Source organism: Melanotaenia boesemani, chromosome 3, assembly GCF_017639745.1.
Source record: "Melanotaenia boesemani isolate fMelBoe1 chromosome 3, fMelBoe1.pri, whole genome shotgun sequence".
Taxonomy (NCBI): Eukaryota; Metazoa; Chordata; class Actinopteri; order Atheriniformes; family Melanotaeniidae; genus Melanotaenia; species Melanotaenia boesemani.
The window spans coordinates 6,685,973-6,704,291 of NC_055684.1; the positions used below are offsets into that span (position 1 = coordinate 6,685,973).

The following is an 18,319-nucleotide window of genomic DNA, read 5'->3' on the forward strand; positions in this document are numbered from 1 at the left end:
GTTAACCCCCCACACCACCGTGCAGTGCTAACCCCCACACCACCGTGCAGTGGTAACCCCCACACCACTGTGCCGTGTTAACCCCCACACCACCATGCAGTGTTAACCCCCCACACCACCGTGCAGTGCTAACCCCCACACCACCGTGCAGTGGTAACCCTCACACCACTGTGCCGTGCTAACCCCCACACCAACGTGCAGTGTTAACCCCCACACCACCATGCAGTGTTAACCCCCACACCACCGTGCAGTGCTAACCCCCACACCACCGTGCAGTGCTAACCCCCACTCTAACATGTTACAATGGTTATTGACACTGCGGTTTACATATCACTAAAATACAACTAGCTGACTTTACTTAGAAACATAAGCAAACTTGTCGTCTCATAAAAATGAAGTTTTTGTTAATTTTGATTTAACTAAAATGGTTTTAGTTTTTAAAACTTTTACAAACTTGATCGATCAGATTTTGCTGTGAGGGTTGTGGAAGAAACTTAAATTGAAAAATTTCACATGAATTAGAAGAGATGTTTTACAAAGTGTTGGTTTCATTTTCAACACACAAGGTGATTTCAAGTCCACCTGACTTAAAGTCATTGATGGACTGAAATTTGCCCTTGCTTTGCAGCAGTGGGGTTTCTACTCAAACTAATGTCAGACCACGGTGTAGCAGCTTTCTGGATAACTGGTTTGAAACACACCAATGCCCAGTGACAGGCAAAACTCTGAAACTATGGGGAAAGGTGGATTACTGTTCATATGAGAGACCAGAAGATGTTTTCCTGTCTGTTCAGCTGAGCACTGGTTTCCTCATATCAGAAGTTTTGAGATCATCAAGGCTGACAAAGGATTGTTTTTTGGCTTTGTTTTTTTCTTCTTTTTTAACATTTTAATATTCAAAAATAATGCAAAATAAGAAGATTAAAGAAAACTAAGAAACTAAGAAAGAAAAAAAAAGAAAACAGAAGAAAAACAAGAGAAAATTGGAAATTAGACATGACAGGTTATTTTAGATTTTTCTAAAATCATTCAAAACCTTTTGTGTCATTTGAATTATTGATCAACATAATAAATTAAATAAAAACAAAAAAGTACTTTGTAATTTCAACTATTACTAATTTTTCTAAGTAAACATGAAAGGTTTCTTACAGCAAATTATCTCAAATTTATTGTTATTAGAAGTGAACTGCATTGTGGGAAATCCACAGAAGTTTATTTCAGTCGTAGTAAACCTGACGCCTCAAATCCAAGCCATTGCAATACTTGGATTTGCAGGATGAACATAAAAAGGGTTTTTTGGGTGTGGTGGTCTTTATAGACCAGGGTGAGACATACAAGTCTGGTTATGCTAAGGGAATGTTAGCCACCAGGAGTCGAATTACAGGGGGGCTAAGGGGAGCTTGGCTCCCCTGAAAGGCTGAGGAGCTCCCCTAAAGTCATTCAGCTCGTACTTTAAGGGGAGCCCTAAAAATAATCCACTTTCAGGTTACATTTAATTTTTAAGTAAGGTTCCATATGTTTCTTTGAAAGAATAGCATTAATTTTCATCACTCTGTGTGTTTATTAATTTATTTAATTTAATTCATTTAATTATCTGTTTCCTTCAGCACCATGGACAGCAGCATTGTTTATTTGTTGTGTGCTGCGAGCGTCCATGATGGACCACATGATGTGCTTCTTTTTGTGTTCCTGTTTCTGAATAAACAAGCTGCATACAGTAGTAGCGCAGGGGTTTTTAGTAGTAACCATATTTTTTAAAGCGCGACGTGTACTAATATACAGAGCGTGCATGTGACTTGCAAAGTCTCGGTGCACATCCGAAACTAAGTCTCCTCCGAAAGCCCTGGTGTAATTCGAGCCCTGGTAGCCACTCCTTTAAATATGACACCTGCTCTACCAGGTGAGCTAATGGTGCTTTCCAGTTGTCCTCGGAACTCAAAATTCCAAGGAACTTTTGCCGGAAATGACAAAGTAATCTTGATTTTCCAAACACCAAACTCGTAGGCTTCAGAGGACCCTGAGATACCAGACTGAAGGATGGCTGTGCCCAATACCACTTGTAGTCCATTGTTGTCTTTATTAAAATTCTTTATAATGTATTTTGTGTCCGTTATGCGAGTTGTTGTTATTGATTATTACGTTGTTACGGCGGGCTTGTTTAGGAAACATCGCGTCAATATATGTGGATTATTAATTATTATCACCAAAATTGGCTGCTGTTCTCATGGTGCACATTTTTACAATGGGTTTGTCATTCTCTAGTTTTAAATGGCTTCATAGATGCTCAGAAACTGGCTGTTTTGGAGGCGTCCAGTCAACTACCCGGTAATGACGTCACCAAATCTTCACCACTCAGAATTCCAAGACAACTGGAACGCACCATAAACATGGCTCCACAAATGCTGCATTTGATAAGCATCCAGATTATCTGGCTAAATGAGATGCGTGCAGTACAGACGGTCTTCATGTACCCAAAGAAGCACCCATCTTACGATGTAGCATACAGAAATGTCTGGAAGAAATGGGGCTAAAAGCCACTACTGAGCATTGTCACTGGAGCGGACAATTAAAACCACAAAAACGCTTTTAAAAATCATAGTCTGTTTCACCTTTGATGTTTTATGGTCAACGCTTATGTTCCAACAGGAAAAACGCAGCTTAAGTCTACTCCTACGTGTAAGTTAGAAATGGCTCAAGGTTATTTGTATAAAAAAGAAAAGTCCTCTTTTCTGACCAGAGCATGCCATCTTCCTTTGGGTTCACTTCCTTCTGGATCCTCATTGGTATATCTACGGTGAATTTGGGAACAAGACCTAGTTTCTCCTGAGTCTGGTTGGTCAATGTAAGTGTCAATCATCAAAATAGAACAATGGATTTCCAACGCCCCCTAAAAGCCCCTCAATGCCCCCACTTTAATAAAGACGCTCCCAGCGTTCCCTGAATGTTGCTGAATGAACGCTGGAGGGCTCTATCGCCCAGACTGCGAACTATTTTACAATCAGCAAATAGCTTCACTTTTAATTACAAAACTTTAAATAATAATAATAATCTTCTGCTAATTAAATTAAATGTAAATTTAAGTCATATTAATGAATATGATTTCAATTTAAATTTAATTTCATTTGATTACATTTTCATTTGAATTAATTTTTAAATTATCTTTAAATCATGTTTAACTAAAAAAATTTAAAATATTTCATTTATAAAAATAATTATTATATAATAGTTTTTTATAAAAAATAAAATAACAATAATAATAATCTCCCAGTTTAATTTAATTGAATTTTTAAACAATGCTTTAAAACAAATTATCTCAAAATAATTTTGAACCGTCACAAGAACTTTTGAGGGAAGTGGTAATCTAGTGGTTACCAGGACCACCAGTTCTGAAACATGACAGCCTTTTGCTCTCTAGTAACATCTAGAGACGTCAAATGCAGAGAATACTTTCCCATTTGGAATTGACTGAGTAAACATTATTATCATTATTATTTAAATACACCCTCTCATAAGCAAATATAACTTATGAGATAAGAAGACCAGCAGATATCTGCTGGAAGTTCTCCAGGTGTACAAGTGTTAGCTTGTGTTTGGTTTGGATCCTGTCAGCTGGTGTGAACTAATGAGTTGCAAAGACACATCTTCCTCCTACTTCCTACTGTTTGTGATTCTGATTATCTGTTTGTAGGTGATGAACGGAGCCTGTTACGTCCTCTTCACACTGCATGTCGTGATGATGAGTGTTGTCAGGCCTTTTTGTGTGAGTGTAGAGTGCTTACGTTGGCACTGGGTTGCCCTTGGCCTCACACTCGATGATGATGTTATCTCTGGGGTCAACAATGTAGTCCTTCACCGACTGTTTGGTTATAGTGGGGGGCTGCTTTACTGTGGGGGGAGAGAGAGACGAACAAGGTTACAGATAACACAGTCAGTCCTGTCTCCATCGTGTCAGAGGCTTTTGGTTTAGAGAAGTTAAACAGCGTCACTATTTCTTCAGTATGTGCACGTCAGTGTTTGACAGGCAGCTCTCCAAATGACAAGCTACAAACATCTGACGATTAAACTGTTCAAAAATAATGAAATTACTATTAAGCTTTGAATCGTCCAAGGAGAGCTGAAGAGCTGAACTATATATATGTGTGTCTGTACCAGCTCTTTCTGACTTTACATTGAATTTGGCTGATGATAAATACCCATCAGTAAGGCCCTGACCCACAGAGTGCTTTCTGAAAATGAGTTTCATTAGTGAGGGTCAGCAGACACTAAACAGCAGCTGTTTAGTGGGTCACAATTCTTTCATCTTCCATTGAAATTAGCCTAAAACGTTTCCAGCTGCCAGCTGAGGTGAGAAAGGAGTGATTGAGGAACAATCAAGGTTAAAAAAAAGACTTACGGTCTTGCTGGATCTTTGCTGTCAGTCCAGTGTACGACAGACGGAAAGCAGAGAGAAGGATGGACACATTGTGATGAGGTTGTTAATAATGTTAGAGACAGTTACTGGGCTCATTACAACCTAGGTGTGTTCATAAAGTTATCAGTGGTTCCCAGCTGGTCCAGTCACCAGATTTAAAGTGGGTCACATACACAAGGTTGATTTATAAATATTTTATTTTGTATTGAGCCATGAGCTTGACCTCTTTGACCTTGTGAGATCTCTGTTTGTCTTCTGTCTGACAGCTGCTGCTCCTGCAACTCTGCAGAATCAATGATTCCTCTGTTTTTATTTTTAAGATATGTCAGTTCTTCTAGGTCAGTTTTGAAAGCAGCTTTACATCTGCTGACTGGGAGAACAGGTGGAAGATCTGGACCAGGTGAGATCCACTGTTTAGGATTCAGTGTTTATCAGTGTTAAATAGACTAACAGTGGCATTCAGAATGAAACAGATTAAGGACTCACCTGTAAGAATTCCCATATCAGAGCAGGATGAACAGAGACCAAAGGAGACACAACACACATTTGTATTAGATCAAACAGCATAAACACACTGTTCATTTCATCAGAGGAGCATGACCAAAGCAGTTTTAAAGCTGCAGCTGGGTCTCCCTGTCACATATGAACATGAAGAGATATAGAGTTTATATCTTATACGCAGTCGCATTCGTAATGAGCCATTTGAAGCATCATTGTGGAGAGATGGAGTGTCTCATTAATGCAGGTCTGAGAGGGGCCGGGTTCAATGACCTTTGACCTGGTTTACACATCCGTTCGTTCGTCTGTCCATTTGTTGGTTTTTTGGAATTAACAGATGATTTTATAGATGATTTAGGTATCTCGATGAGAAGCGCTCTGCAGTACATTTACATCCTGAGCATCATTTCCACCTGATGGTGTGAGGAAGAACATAGGACAGGACGTCCCATGATGCACTGGGCTCCTCTATGCTCTTTTTATTCTCATTGTAGAAATATCTGACATTGTTACTGTGATTAATTTGTGTTTCTCTTCTTCTTTCTCAGCAGGTATATCCCTGCCTTAGAGTTGTGGTTTTGTTGACCCTCCTGTCCTTTCCTTTCCACCACCAACCAGCCCAGGCAAATGGCCATTCTTCCTGGTTCCGACGGAGGTTTTCTTCTCCCTGTCTCCTGATGGAGCTCAGGATGGAGGATTGAATCAAAGGGAAGGCTTGATGCAATCTGTTGGTTTCCTTAGATTGGTGATTATTTTTGTGTAAATTGGTTTATATGAACACATTTATTATAAACTAGACTAAGAAAAAGAATATTGTCTTATTTTGAGTCTGTGTATTTTTTCACTTTTTGTGTTCTGCTGCTTTTACCACAATAAATAAATAAATAAACTGGACTGGACTGGATTATATGATAAGATTTTTTTTAAATTAGATTACAATAAATTGTACCCTGTTTATAAAAGTGGCTTGAGATGACTTTGTTGTAAACTGTGGCTGTATAAATAAAGCTGGATTTGATTTAATTGATGAATTCATAAAGGAAAGGTCAGAGGGTAGTCACAGTGTTATCCAAAAGTTCTTTGTGAGGCATGTGTGTGTATGTATATATATATATACCAGATCAATAGAGCATCATAAGTTCGGGGTTATAAGGTCAGGTTTATAGCATGGGGGGTGTGGACTGGAGAACTGGATGATAGAGCAGCTGACAGCTGCCAGCTCAGTGTGGGTCTGTATAAGCCAGGTGTCCTTAGGGCCTGTGGAGTATCAGATAGTTTTTTATGGTTAAACATAAAGAGGAGAGTGTCTACAGATGGAGACATTTTTCCTTTGTGCTTTTGTTCCCACCACCCTCGGGATTCCAGCCTGGCTTTTAAAATAATGGATGCAGGTGTGTGAATGGATAGGTGTGTGCAGGTGTGTATCGGTGTGTGTGTGTTTTCTGGAAGTATATCTATATAATACCTAAAATATGCTTCTGGATTAAATGGAGTCATATTTAAATTTCTACCCTGAAATATGAAGCAGTCTATTGTCATGATAATAAATGTTAATAGGATCATTTCCACAGATCCAAACTAGATTCTCTTTAAATGAGGCTGTGTCAGAAAGACGTACTTTAAGGGGCTGTCCCCACAACACGTTTGTTCATCCTGCTCTAATGACCATCAGTGGTGATTTTTTAAAAAGGGGAAAAAAGCTCACGTGACACATGTGAGAAATAAATCCTGATCACAGTGGAAGGACTCTTCACATCCAGAGTGAAATGCAGACGAGGACAGACATTTAAAATCTTTGCATAGTTCTCTTCTATTAGTCTCATAAAACTCTGCACAGGAAATCTGTTTGATTCAATGATTTCAGGTCTGGAGTCACAAACAGAACTAAAACTGACGGGGATCAGCTCTGGAAGCTCAGAGCAAATAACCACAAGCTGCATTTACATGTTCTTCCTCTTATTTGTGGAAAAGATGTTTTTTGGGTGAATGCATCAATCATTCAGTGTTTCTGTTGGAAGGAGGAACTTTAGGTTGTGTCTTTTAAATGTCAGATCCAAATAAATCCATAATCAGCCACTTAAACGTGTGGAAGTATTGACTTTAGTTAATGAAGCTAACAGAAACACAGCGTCTTTGCTTTTTATAAACCATGACTGGATCTAAGCCAGCTCTGGCCAGAATTCAGTCTAAACTTTCTGACCCAACATCTCAGAGCAGAGTTTTTCTGTGACTTACGGTCTAGGGGAACTTCGATGGATGCTGCCTCTCGCCACAGCAGCAGCACCGATGCCATGACGGTCAGGGCCACGCGCCCGCCCTGCCCCAACATTTCTCCTCCTCCAGCTGATCGCTCTCAGCCCTCACCTGTCTGGATCGTACAGATGTTCTCCTGGCAGCTGGGTGGTGGAGCTGGAAGTGAAGATGGAGACAGATGTTAGGATGAACTGGGGGCAACAGAGGCTTTTAGATGTGGCCTACATTTACAGCTGAGTTCCTCCTGAGAGAAAGCAGCCTAGAAACAAAACCCAGGAGAAGCAATGTGGTTCTGATTTAAAACCCTGGGGATCAGACTCAGGACAGTCCACAGCAAGACAAGGGGCAAAAATCTGAGTCGTGGTGGAGACTAGATTATTCTGATCTTTTCATCAATCTAATTTCTGATTTTAAAGGTTTAGATTCTGCAGGATTTGATGATAACGGCACTTCTCATATTTCCACATTTCACAAAACAGCAGGCTTCATAGCATCAAATGTGAAGATTTTCCTAAATTTTAAAACTTCTTGTAAATTAACTTCACTAAACAACATCACCATGTCAATAAACCGGGAAAAGAGGTGAGGAAAAGGTCATGAGACACAGTCTCATATAAGAAATGAGAGAAATCTTCTATGAACAGAAGGGAAAAATGGGGGTTGTGAAGCCTTGAACTGGGTCAGTGTTCCTGTCAACATCTCTGCAGAGCATCACGGCCACATGTGCACTGCAGCTGGGCTCAGCCCAGGAGAACGGTCAGTGAATATCACACAGCACAATAACATAGAGTTAAATATATTCTTCTAGGATAACATGCATGCTGCCTTATAAAATTCTAAATATAAAATCAATGTATTGTGTGGAGGATGTGGAGAATAGTCCATCATGTTCGGCAGCTTTAGCAGAGGACGTCTCCTGATGTAGGGGGGGATGTTGGTGAGGTTGCATTAACCTCTATAACTGAGGTGCAGAAAGGTGTAAAGTGTATGAAGCTGGAGGCAGAGCAGGAGAAAGCTGAGCCATCTGAGACATTTTCCTCTCATGGTTTCTGTCTGGACCTTCAGTCTCAGCCCTGACTAAACATCTTTGATGATGATATACTGGAACTCCCTCTGTCAGCTTTTCCTGCTCTCATTCAGCTTTTTCTGATCTCTGTGCAAACTTCTCAGTAACTTCCTGTCTTCTTCCTGAAGGCTCTTGCTCTTATTTCAGCTCCTTCTACAAAATTACAGAATGTGATAACTCAGAAACAGAGTTCATTTTAACAGAGTTAAATGAACTCTGGTAGGCATTTTAATGTAAATGAAGAGATCCTGTTGGGTGATGAAAAACACTAAAATCCTTCAGATAAGATGGAGCTTTTTTATTTAGAGCTTTTATATTAACAAATGTATTTTAAATTCCTTTAAATAAACACATTTATATATATTCTAGACATGTTTTATTTGATTAACATGCTCAGATAGGAAATCATGGCACAAAGGCATGAACTTTGGCAGTTTGGTAAACATTTGCTAAAGGGGTATGATTTATGTCTTATGTTTTATTTATGTATAGATGGCATGCAGTCTATACACACTAAGTTTATAAATCATGGGTACAGCTGCATCTTTTTTGTGTGTATGTTTGGAGGTCAGAGGAACTGGCATATTCACCAGATAAATGTAGAATGCATAAATGAATCATCTTCTCTTCTCAACATTCACAAGTTTAATTTCATAGAAGCTGCTTCAAATTTAAAAGTCACAAAAAGCAGCACAAAGTAGCTGTAAAGACAAGCATGATTAAATCATTATCCCATTATTCCATCGTCCCCAGAACTAGGAGGTTCATCTAGACGGTGTAGGGAGTTAATAGTGCTCCTCTGGGCTGCAGTGGGGCCGAGGAGGTGTTCAGATTTGGAGCGTATATTAAAAACATGCAGTAAATGAGTTGTGGAATTTTTGCGTGGGAACAGAGTTCAGCAGCATAAAAACAATACAGCTGCCTTCCCCAAGCTCATTTAAGGTGGACTGAGATTATGTGCCAAGAGTTACCTTGAGGCAGCCAAAGATACTAAATAATTCAATACCTTTCCCTCCAGCAGCAGAAGCTTATTCTAAATACAAACAGTTTCTCCTGAAAGATCTATTCTTTTTTTTTTATTTCCTTGAGGCAGCAGCTACATCGGTGGCACTGACACATTAACTGGCCTCTCAACCGTTCCTCTGACCTCCATACATACCCCCAAAACACTCCCAAAATAACGCCTCAGCCATTGCACACAGTTACCTTCAGCACCACAGTACTCTGGAAACACACACCAGTCAGTAAATGGTAAAAATTTAAAAGTAACAGAATAAGCACGACTACATCATCTTCACACAGCAATCCGACTGTAATTAATAAAATCAGCATGTTGCTTATCTGATGCAACAGATGGTTCATTAACACACCACCTGGGAAGTTCTCCACATAAAACCACTAAAAGATAAAAGAAATACCAGCAAGTAAATTAAATATCTGTTTATCATCTGAGGCTGTTCTGTAAAAGTAGTGTCGGGTAGTTGTCTGGGATTAAAAAGTTGAGCTTCTACATGCATTTTGACATAAAAACCAAACAAAATAGTAGAAATGGCTTCGACTTTTAAGGGTTAATATGTTTCTAAGAAAGAAAAGAAAAAATAACGCTTTATTTAAGTGTTCATCTTTCTATTTACATCACAGTCATAGACGTTTCTCGCATGCAACAATGAAGAAAGCTTACGTAAGATTTCCGGTTGGATGGACGAACAGCACTAATGAGAGTAATGATCTGATCTCGTATTAGAGCAAAGTTTGCATCAACTGCTAAGATGTAAGAACAACAGCAGGTTACACATCACAGACTGACCATCAAGAGAAAACTTCCCAGCAAGGACAGCAAGTCAGGAATTCTGGTAGGATCAGCCAAAGTCAAAAAACCCCAGTCATATAAATCATTTCCAACCAATCTCTAACTTCCTAATTACTTTTTACAAATAGTTGCTGCACAGGTTCATAATCATCTCACTAACAATAACCTCTATGAACCATCTCATTCTGGTTTTTACCCTCCTCCCAGCACTGAAACAACATTAGTTAAAGCCACTTGTGAGCTATTTAAGATTCTGGCTTACAGTCCGTTCTCATCGTCCTCAATCTGACTGCTGCTTCTGACACCATTGCTCAATAGGTTCTTCTCAACCTGTTAGTACCAGTTAAACTCCAAGGGCTTTTGGCTGCATTAGTTTTGTACAACTCCATAATGTTCAGCCACAACCATCTGAAGCCACTAGTGGTGTTCCCCAGGGCTCCATCCTGGAGATCCTCCTCTTCATAATTTATCTACCTTATCTTGATTCTATTTTTAGGAAATATAATCAAATTTCACTGCAAGGTGGATGACACTCAGCTCTACCTGCCCACCAAACTCACTTCCATTTTTTGTCAAACAGTGACAAAACTGAATTTCTTCTGGTTTCTTTCAAATCCACCTGAACCATCTCTAATTTAAGACTTATCACTGGTAACCTTACAGGTCCTACCAGAACCAGATCCTCAGCTACTGAATACATCCCCCATCCTCAAACACCACTTCCTGTTCAGTATTGTACTGATTTTAAAATTCTCCTCCTCACATTCAAAACTCCTTCACATCGTTCTGAACTCCTCCGGTCTTGAGAGTAATTGTAAGTTAACATAGTTTTAAAAGACCACTTTTCAATCACAACCTCAGACTCATTAATGTTACAGAATAATATGTAGATGAGAGCACCGCTATCTGGAATTTATGTGTGTGGAAGTACTAAGTTAAGGAAATTGGAAAACTGATGTAATTTGATGCATCACCTAAGCCCAGAATCCACCATACCAAGCAGAAGATAATCCTCAGAGATTACATTAACTGTTTCATCTGCAAACACAACCAAAAGCCATCATTCAGTTGTACAACAGAAACTTGAAGATAAGTCAACATCATCTGTTGCAGTTTTGGAAAAAATGTAAAAACAATTTACAGTCAGAGTTTTATTATAACCATAAAGTTCCATTTTATCTTGTTCTATGGTGTTAAATCAATGTCAGCTGTGCAGAAAAAACACAGGCTCTTTCAAGCAAACTAATTATCCTGATCTGTTTAATCCAGCTACTTAAACGTCCCATATTATACATTTTTTCAACAATTTCATATGGGTTTCAGAGCTCCAACGACATTGTTTTTCAAAATGTATGACCCCAAATTCCACCTTGGTCCTTAGTTTCAGCCATTCCAAATGTGGCTCTAATAAGCTCTAATGAGAACGGACTGTTTCAGTGTCTGAACCTTTAAATGTTCATAAGCGGTGCCTGTCCATACCCCTCTCTGGCTGGCGCCCGCTCGGTGATTTTAAAGGGCAGGCTCAGCTAGCTGGAGGCTGGGTCAATGACAGTATCCACTACCGGAGGTAGTGATCATTTCCCTTTGTGAGGTCACAAACAGAAAGATCTCAGACTCACCCATTTGAGCACACATTCACTAAAAAGTGGAGCAAGCGAGAGAGGAGACAGAATTTTCACATTTTTGGGTCTCATACACAGCTATGAGGACACACATGACTGTTGGAAAACCTTTAGAAAGTGAATTTTGCATAATATGGAACCTTTAAACTCTCATCACACACACATTCACATACAGCTCCTAATTCAGTGGACACTTGATTTCAAATTTACTTCATCGCCAAGAATGAATGTTGTCAACTTCTGCTAAACCACAACTACAAGATCCTCCAGCTTTATGAGCCATTAACAGTTCGCACTTCATTTAATCCTAATCAATATATATGTTTATTGGTCCATTTTTTTCTTTCTTTTTTGCTAATTGTATAATTTTTCAAACAGTAATGTAGCATTTACTTTTCCATTGTGGGACTTACTCTCCTAAAAATAAGCAGGATTGCTGAAACAACATGGCCGCCATGACTGAAACTCTTTGCTGTGGAAGGAGCTTAACAGGAAGTTTGCCAAAGCTTTTTGACATTGGTAGATATGTTCATCATGTCTGCAGTCAGACGAGTTTGGCCAAATTTGGTACAATATGGCCACACAAAAGATGTGGTTGGCTGATTAGGTATTTGTGTTAATGGGAAATTGAAGAGGTGAACCTGCTAAGACTGTTGTGTATTTAATTTTTTATTTTTTATTTTTTGTTATGGTTCAATAAATGACCATGTCAAGGATCAGCAGGAGACTCCAGCTGTGAATATGTGAAAATTGCTGATAAAAAAAACATGACTTACATTCGTCTTGTTGACTCTTGTGTTGTCTTTTCTCTCTCTGTTGTGACTACTCAGCAGACCTGAGGAAAAACAAAGAGAATAGAAATAATATATATAAAATACAATAAAATCCTTTGAAGAGAGCAAATTTGTTTAACATAAAGGTTTACATCGGATGTATCTGTGATGATGAACAGGACAGAAATACAATAAGTCTGAGGAGACTGTAAGTCATTAGTCTTTATAAGTCTGCTGAGAGTAGGAAGACGTTACAGTAGATCAGACAACACACAGGCCTCAGGACTGTCTGCAGCAGCGTGAAAACTCCAACTGTGTGTTTGCACTTTCAAAGAGCTTGTCTGTATGCCAGCTGCTGCCCTTAGGTTCACAAGATGCTCTTTCCCTCTTCCTTTGAGTCCTTCTTTATGCACTCTGCTAACACACACTAAACCAGTCTGCCCGGAGGACTCTGGAAAAGCCTCTGTGGAAATATGAAACACAGATAAAACACTTTGTTGTCTCCAGAACATTCTGTGCACTACTAACACACAAATGTTTCAGTCATTCCAGTAAACCATTATATCACACACACACACACACATTGGGCCTGTCTTGTGGTAGAACCTGTAAAAACTAGAACATTTTTCTAATAAAGCCCACCTTCTCTCAGACACAGTTACTGTACAGTTCTGCTCTGGATGCTGCTCAGACTTATCAGGTTTGTGTCTGAAACTGAAAACGTTGAATCAGTGTGCAGCAATAAAGAGGTGGTTATCTTAACATTGTTCTCCATGGACACAGAATCCACCACATGAAGATGCTGGTTTGTCTTTCAGAACCTGATGGAACACAAACATGAACTGTTTTCAGACTGCTGGCTCTGTCCATCTCCTACAGTTTAACTTTTCAGAAGCTTCCCAGACAGAAACAAATGTTCGGCCCATGTTTGGCCTTGACTTCATGTGAGTGTAGCTGCCAAAACTCAGTCACATGACCACCACATTTGACCCATAAGGAACATGCTGTAATCTATGTCCAGGTCATCTCCTTATATTTGGACCACATCTGGCCCACACAATACTTGCCGTAACCTACATCCAAACCAACAACAAACATCTGGCACACAAGCTACCGGATTAGGCCCAAACATGTCTGCTGTTTGAATCGGTGATGTTGCAGGAGATAAAAGTCACAGTATTTATTAATCGTTTTATCTCCTGAGCTGTGACAGCTGACTGGCCAGAAGAGGAAACAACTTTCTATCGGATATAGTCATGAAACTCTTTAATATTGTTGATCAGTGCTGTACATGATAAGCTTTGTTTGTGTCAGAATACTTGATGTTCTACTGAACCTCATTTCTAGAATAAATCTATGCCTGAACTCAGCTGCAGACCCCCTGAGATGTACATTACACCCCTGACTGCAATATGACACAAATTAAACATCTGGGGAGGAAAGTTGAACTGGGTTAAGTGCATGGCCACCGGCCACAGCAGCAGCATGTCCTACTTGTTCACGTGAGGCAAACCCTCCTCACAACCTCCTCCTAACCAACCTGAGCGCTGCAGCAGAACCACATTAAACATGACAAAGATCTAAAAAAGTAGGCTCACAGTGACAGGAAACAGTCCTTCATCTATAACTCCTAACTTTCATGTTTCTATTGATCTGATCTCAAGCATGAATTTAATTTCATTTTTCAAAGTCAAAGACTGTGTTCTCTACCTAAAAAAAACTTTAAATAAGTACTAATCTGAAGTTAGCTTCATGTGTAAATGTTTACAAGATGGTAACGATAATTTCAACCGATCTCCCAGACACCACACACACACACACACACACATATATATATATATATATATATATATAAATGTTTTTTTTTTCTTTTACATTCTTTTACATTCTTTTACATTTTATATCTTTTCTATTTTTATAAATAGTATTTTTGCATCTTGCAGTCTAATTTTACCTTTTTTTTTTATCTCTGAGATTTATGCGGCTGTAACACAGCTGCATAAATGTAATACATATACATATACAATATATATATATATATATATATATATATATATATATATATATATAAATTAGAGATGTCAGTTGCGATCCGATTAATCACAACTTAAAATTGTCATGCTGTGAATGTGTTAATTGCATTAAAATATTAATTAATTCATTAATTAACATGTTATGTTTGACAACTCTGATATATGATGTATATGATGTATGTATATATATATATATATATATATATATATATATATATATATATATATATATATATATATATGCAAACTTCTGTTTTCACTCTTAAAGATATGCAAGGCTACATCTAAATTAGCTCCAGGTCTGAAGTAGCTCCAGCTCTTATCACCATTATAGTTCTTTAATTAGTGTAACAACCACAACGAAGCTCCTCCAACCTTGTCAAAGGGTTAGGGTTACTTTTACCAAACTCTTATATCATCAGACTATTAAGGCTTTCAGACTCAGACGCAGCAGGATCACTGAAGGAAAATAGAAATACAATGTCAGCAATGTCCTAGGACAACATGTTTGTATTAATGTGTGTCTAAGTGTGTGTTAGCCTGGGCACCCTGACGTCCTGTCTATCACTCATTATTCTCTAGAGATCTATAAAAGGTTTGACACAAAAATTCACTGATGACTGTCACAGAGATCCATCCCTGTTCACTCATCTCTGCCTGCTGCATGTCCTCTGAATTCTCTAAATCACTGTCTCACACACACACTCAGTTACCTGTTACAGATTCTCTGTACAAGCAGTGTCTGATAACCACTCTGCAGATTAAGGCTGAGATGAGGACAAAGCCGTGGCCATGAAGGATGTGAGTAGAAGCATATAACAGTATCCCAGATTCAGTGTCAGTAAGGACTTCTCAACAACTTCCTAATTCTTTTAGGGTTTTTAAGGAATTCTGCCAAACAGATCAGTCTGAAATATTTGTTTCATTTAGTTCTTCCAGCATAACCATTTACATTTTCCAGTGTGTTCCAGATCAATTTACTCTGAAACACAAACACATATCTTGATTCTGACACTTCTGTAGTAATCTTACAAGTCTCAGCTGTCAATTGAGACCAAGATTAAACATACAGCCCTAGTAGTTGTGAAGATACTTAATTTAGTCTGGGTATGTCATTTCAGAAAGGAGGCAGAAAAAATAGACTTTGTCAAGAAGAAGTTAAAAGTAATCTGAATGTCCACACCATTAGATAAATTTCTATGGTTTCCCAATGAAGACCATAAGAAGAAAGACAGACACACATCATCCATGAGATGAAGCCACAGAGAGAAGAGGTTTTACTTAATGTAACCCCAAGAGGAAAGTAGGGATATGTGCTGTCCGGTGGGTGAAATGACCTGTCCTTTTCTTGTCAAAGCCCAATTCAGCTGTGTCTCAGGCCCTCTGGTAGCAGAGCAGGGACTAAACAAAGCAGAGTCTGGTTTCAAAGGCAGCCCTCTGCACCAAGCACAACCTCCAGGGAAGGTAATATGGAGGAAATGAGGATGGAGCATGAGGGGGTGTAAGGGTGAATGTGTGGTTGCCAGGCAATGCATGCATGTATTTGGATGTCATGCGTGGCAGGAGCTGTGGCTCGATGTTGCAGAATGACCTAGTTTTAAGTGAAAGAGAGAGTAGGAATGAACAGCTAAAGAGAGGGTGAAAGGAAATGTGGAAACACATTTCACTGGTTTTATTTTAGAGAAAAAAGATCAGGAGAGGACGACAGAGAGGGGGACGAGAGAGAAGAAGGAAAATGACCATCCGAGGAGGGAGGGATGAAAAGGAAGCAGGAGTAGCGAGGAGAGGCTGTCAAAGGAAAAGAGGATGCAACGTTGATTGACTTGTTGACTTGCTATAGAAGAGCAACTGTGTGTTTGTGTGTGTGTGTGTGTGTGTGTGTGTGTGTGTGTGTGTGTGTGTGTGTGTGTGTGTGTGTGTGTGTGTGTATGTGTGTGTGTGTGTGTTCAGCCCTGAGGGGAAGTTCCCCGCAGCTCGATCCCAGATAAATCAATCCCAGTTCCTGGACTGATGTGTCCACACGGCTCCTTTTCTGAGGCTTCTTAATAAATGATGACCTGAGCTTAATGGGCCAATAAAACCGGACTGAGACTGAAACTGTTTGTTCCTAATCAGAGTTGGTGTGTGTGCTGTGTGCACCCACACACACTTACATATAATAACTCTCTATGAAGAGTATTAGCAAACATCTAAAAAAGAAGAGAGCTGCTGTGGTGAACTAAGTGTTCTTGTTTTGCTAGGAGTTCCTGGAAACAGGAGAAAGAGAACTTGGCAGGAAAACATGGATTTACTATAAATGAATGAAGGTTTGAAAGCTAACAGAGTCATTGTGCAATATCTGTTGTTTTAGCTGCCATGACTTGGAAACAGATGTGTAAAATACACACAGATGGAAGGTGATCTGTTCTTTTTTTTTTACTTTATAAATGCTTTGTGGACTTTGTCCTCAAGTTGGATTTCCTAACTCTGCTGGTTTAAAGCTAGCAGATGCTGTAATAAAGAGTTTTTCTGGTTAGCCTCCTTTTTTTGCCACACTAACACTATAATCAGAGGTCAAAGCATGAAAATGGTGTCTCTGCTCTCTGAAGCACTCGTTCACAGTGTGACTGGGTTACTGACTTGTCATCTTGGAATATGCTCGTGGAATGGAGGAGAAGAAAGAAAAGCTGCTGGTGGACAAACTTGGTGATACCTGGGGAAAACGCTGAGACTCCTGGCAGAAACTGGACGGAGGCAAGCTTACTTGTTGTTTGGCCATTATTCATTTCCAACATTTCCTCCAGAAATGGTTGACAATCAGACCATCAACCCCACAGAAATACCCACTCAGTCTTCTGAGCTGCAAGCTTTGTGTGTATTTACAGAAAATGTAGTGCAGGGACTGGATTAAATTCACCCTGAGACCATGACAGCAGCCAGCTCGGGTGGTCAGAGCAAACCAGCAGGACCAGCAGGATGAGCATCCAGTTGCAAAGACCTGCCTCCATCACAGAGATAGACCCTGTTCAACTAAGCAAACACACTTGCTCAGCTCTGGCGATCACACACACACACAGTGATGGTGAACTGTGCAGGCCAGGAGCCTCATTTATTAAACTGTGCATAGCAAAGCAAACTACAGGTAGCGTCTGTGGCTCAAAAAGGAAATACTTCAACTTTCAGATTTATAAACACGTGCACGTGCACGTCCTACACCTGTTTCTGTTTATAAATCAGAATCAACTCTAAAGCGGGTGCACGTAAAGGAACGTCTTCCCACGCCCACATGGTGGTTATAAATGCTCAGGTGAACGCCTGTTATACATATTCATCACATCGTTTCCATGATGGCTCGGGAGGGAAAAAGAGGGAAGAAGTGGAATTTTTCGGGGTGTGAGACAGAGATCTGGATGGACCACGTTGAAAAACGTAAAAATGTTCAATTGGTGGACACAGCGTGGGCATTACTGGTGTCAGAAAGGCAGAAAAGTGGCAAGCTAAATTACAACAATGATGCCAGTAATGTAGTCTTTTGTCTTAATGTATAGCTAAATATGTACAGATGCATCAGAGACTGATGGCAGTTTATTTCGTGTTAAATAAATAAATATTTGTCTGGGTGTAGCCGCTGGGTCTGCGGTGCTGCAGGAGAGGGTGACGTTAGAGACTCCACGCAGCACCGCGGCAGCCGTGTCCTCTGAGGAAGTCCTGCACGATCACCACTGTTAACTGTTAACAATGTGACCAAGGAGTTGCGGGAAATGGAGACTGTCTTGATGGAAATTGGAACAACAATTAAAAAAGGATTGTTTAAGAATAAATAAATAAATAAAGGAAATCTGCCTCTTGTGTGTTTCATAAGCGTTGCATCACT

General features: G+C 39.6%; 1 protein-coding gene across 10 annotated transcripts in view; it reads right to left on the reverse strand.

The window, feature by feature from the left end:
* nfasca (neurofascin homolog (chicken) a) overlaps window positions 1–18,319 on the reverse strand; it is a 106,654-nt gene that overhangs the window by 72,196 nt on the left and 16,139 nt on the right. For 8 of the 10 annotated variants that reach the window (XM_041979786.1, XM_041979788.1, XM_041979785.1 and 5 more), the window contains exons 3-6: window positions 12,437–12,495; window positions 7,145–7,318; window positions 4,394–4,411; window positions 3,780–3,885 (exon numbers count right to left, since the gene is read on the reverse strand). In XM_041979786.1, the coding sequence (XP_041835720.1) occupies window positions 3,780–3,885; window positions 4,394–4,411; window positions 7,145–7,238 (218 nt within the window). In that variant the 5' untranslated portion in view covers window positions 7,239–7,318; window positions 12,437–12,495. The remainder of the gene's footprint in view (window positions 1–3,779; window positions 3,886–4,393; window positions 4,412–7,144; window positions 7,319–12,436; window positions 12,496–18,319) is intronic. The other 2 variants (XM_041979789.1, XM_041979790.1) reach the window with 1 other exon arrangement.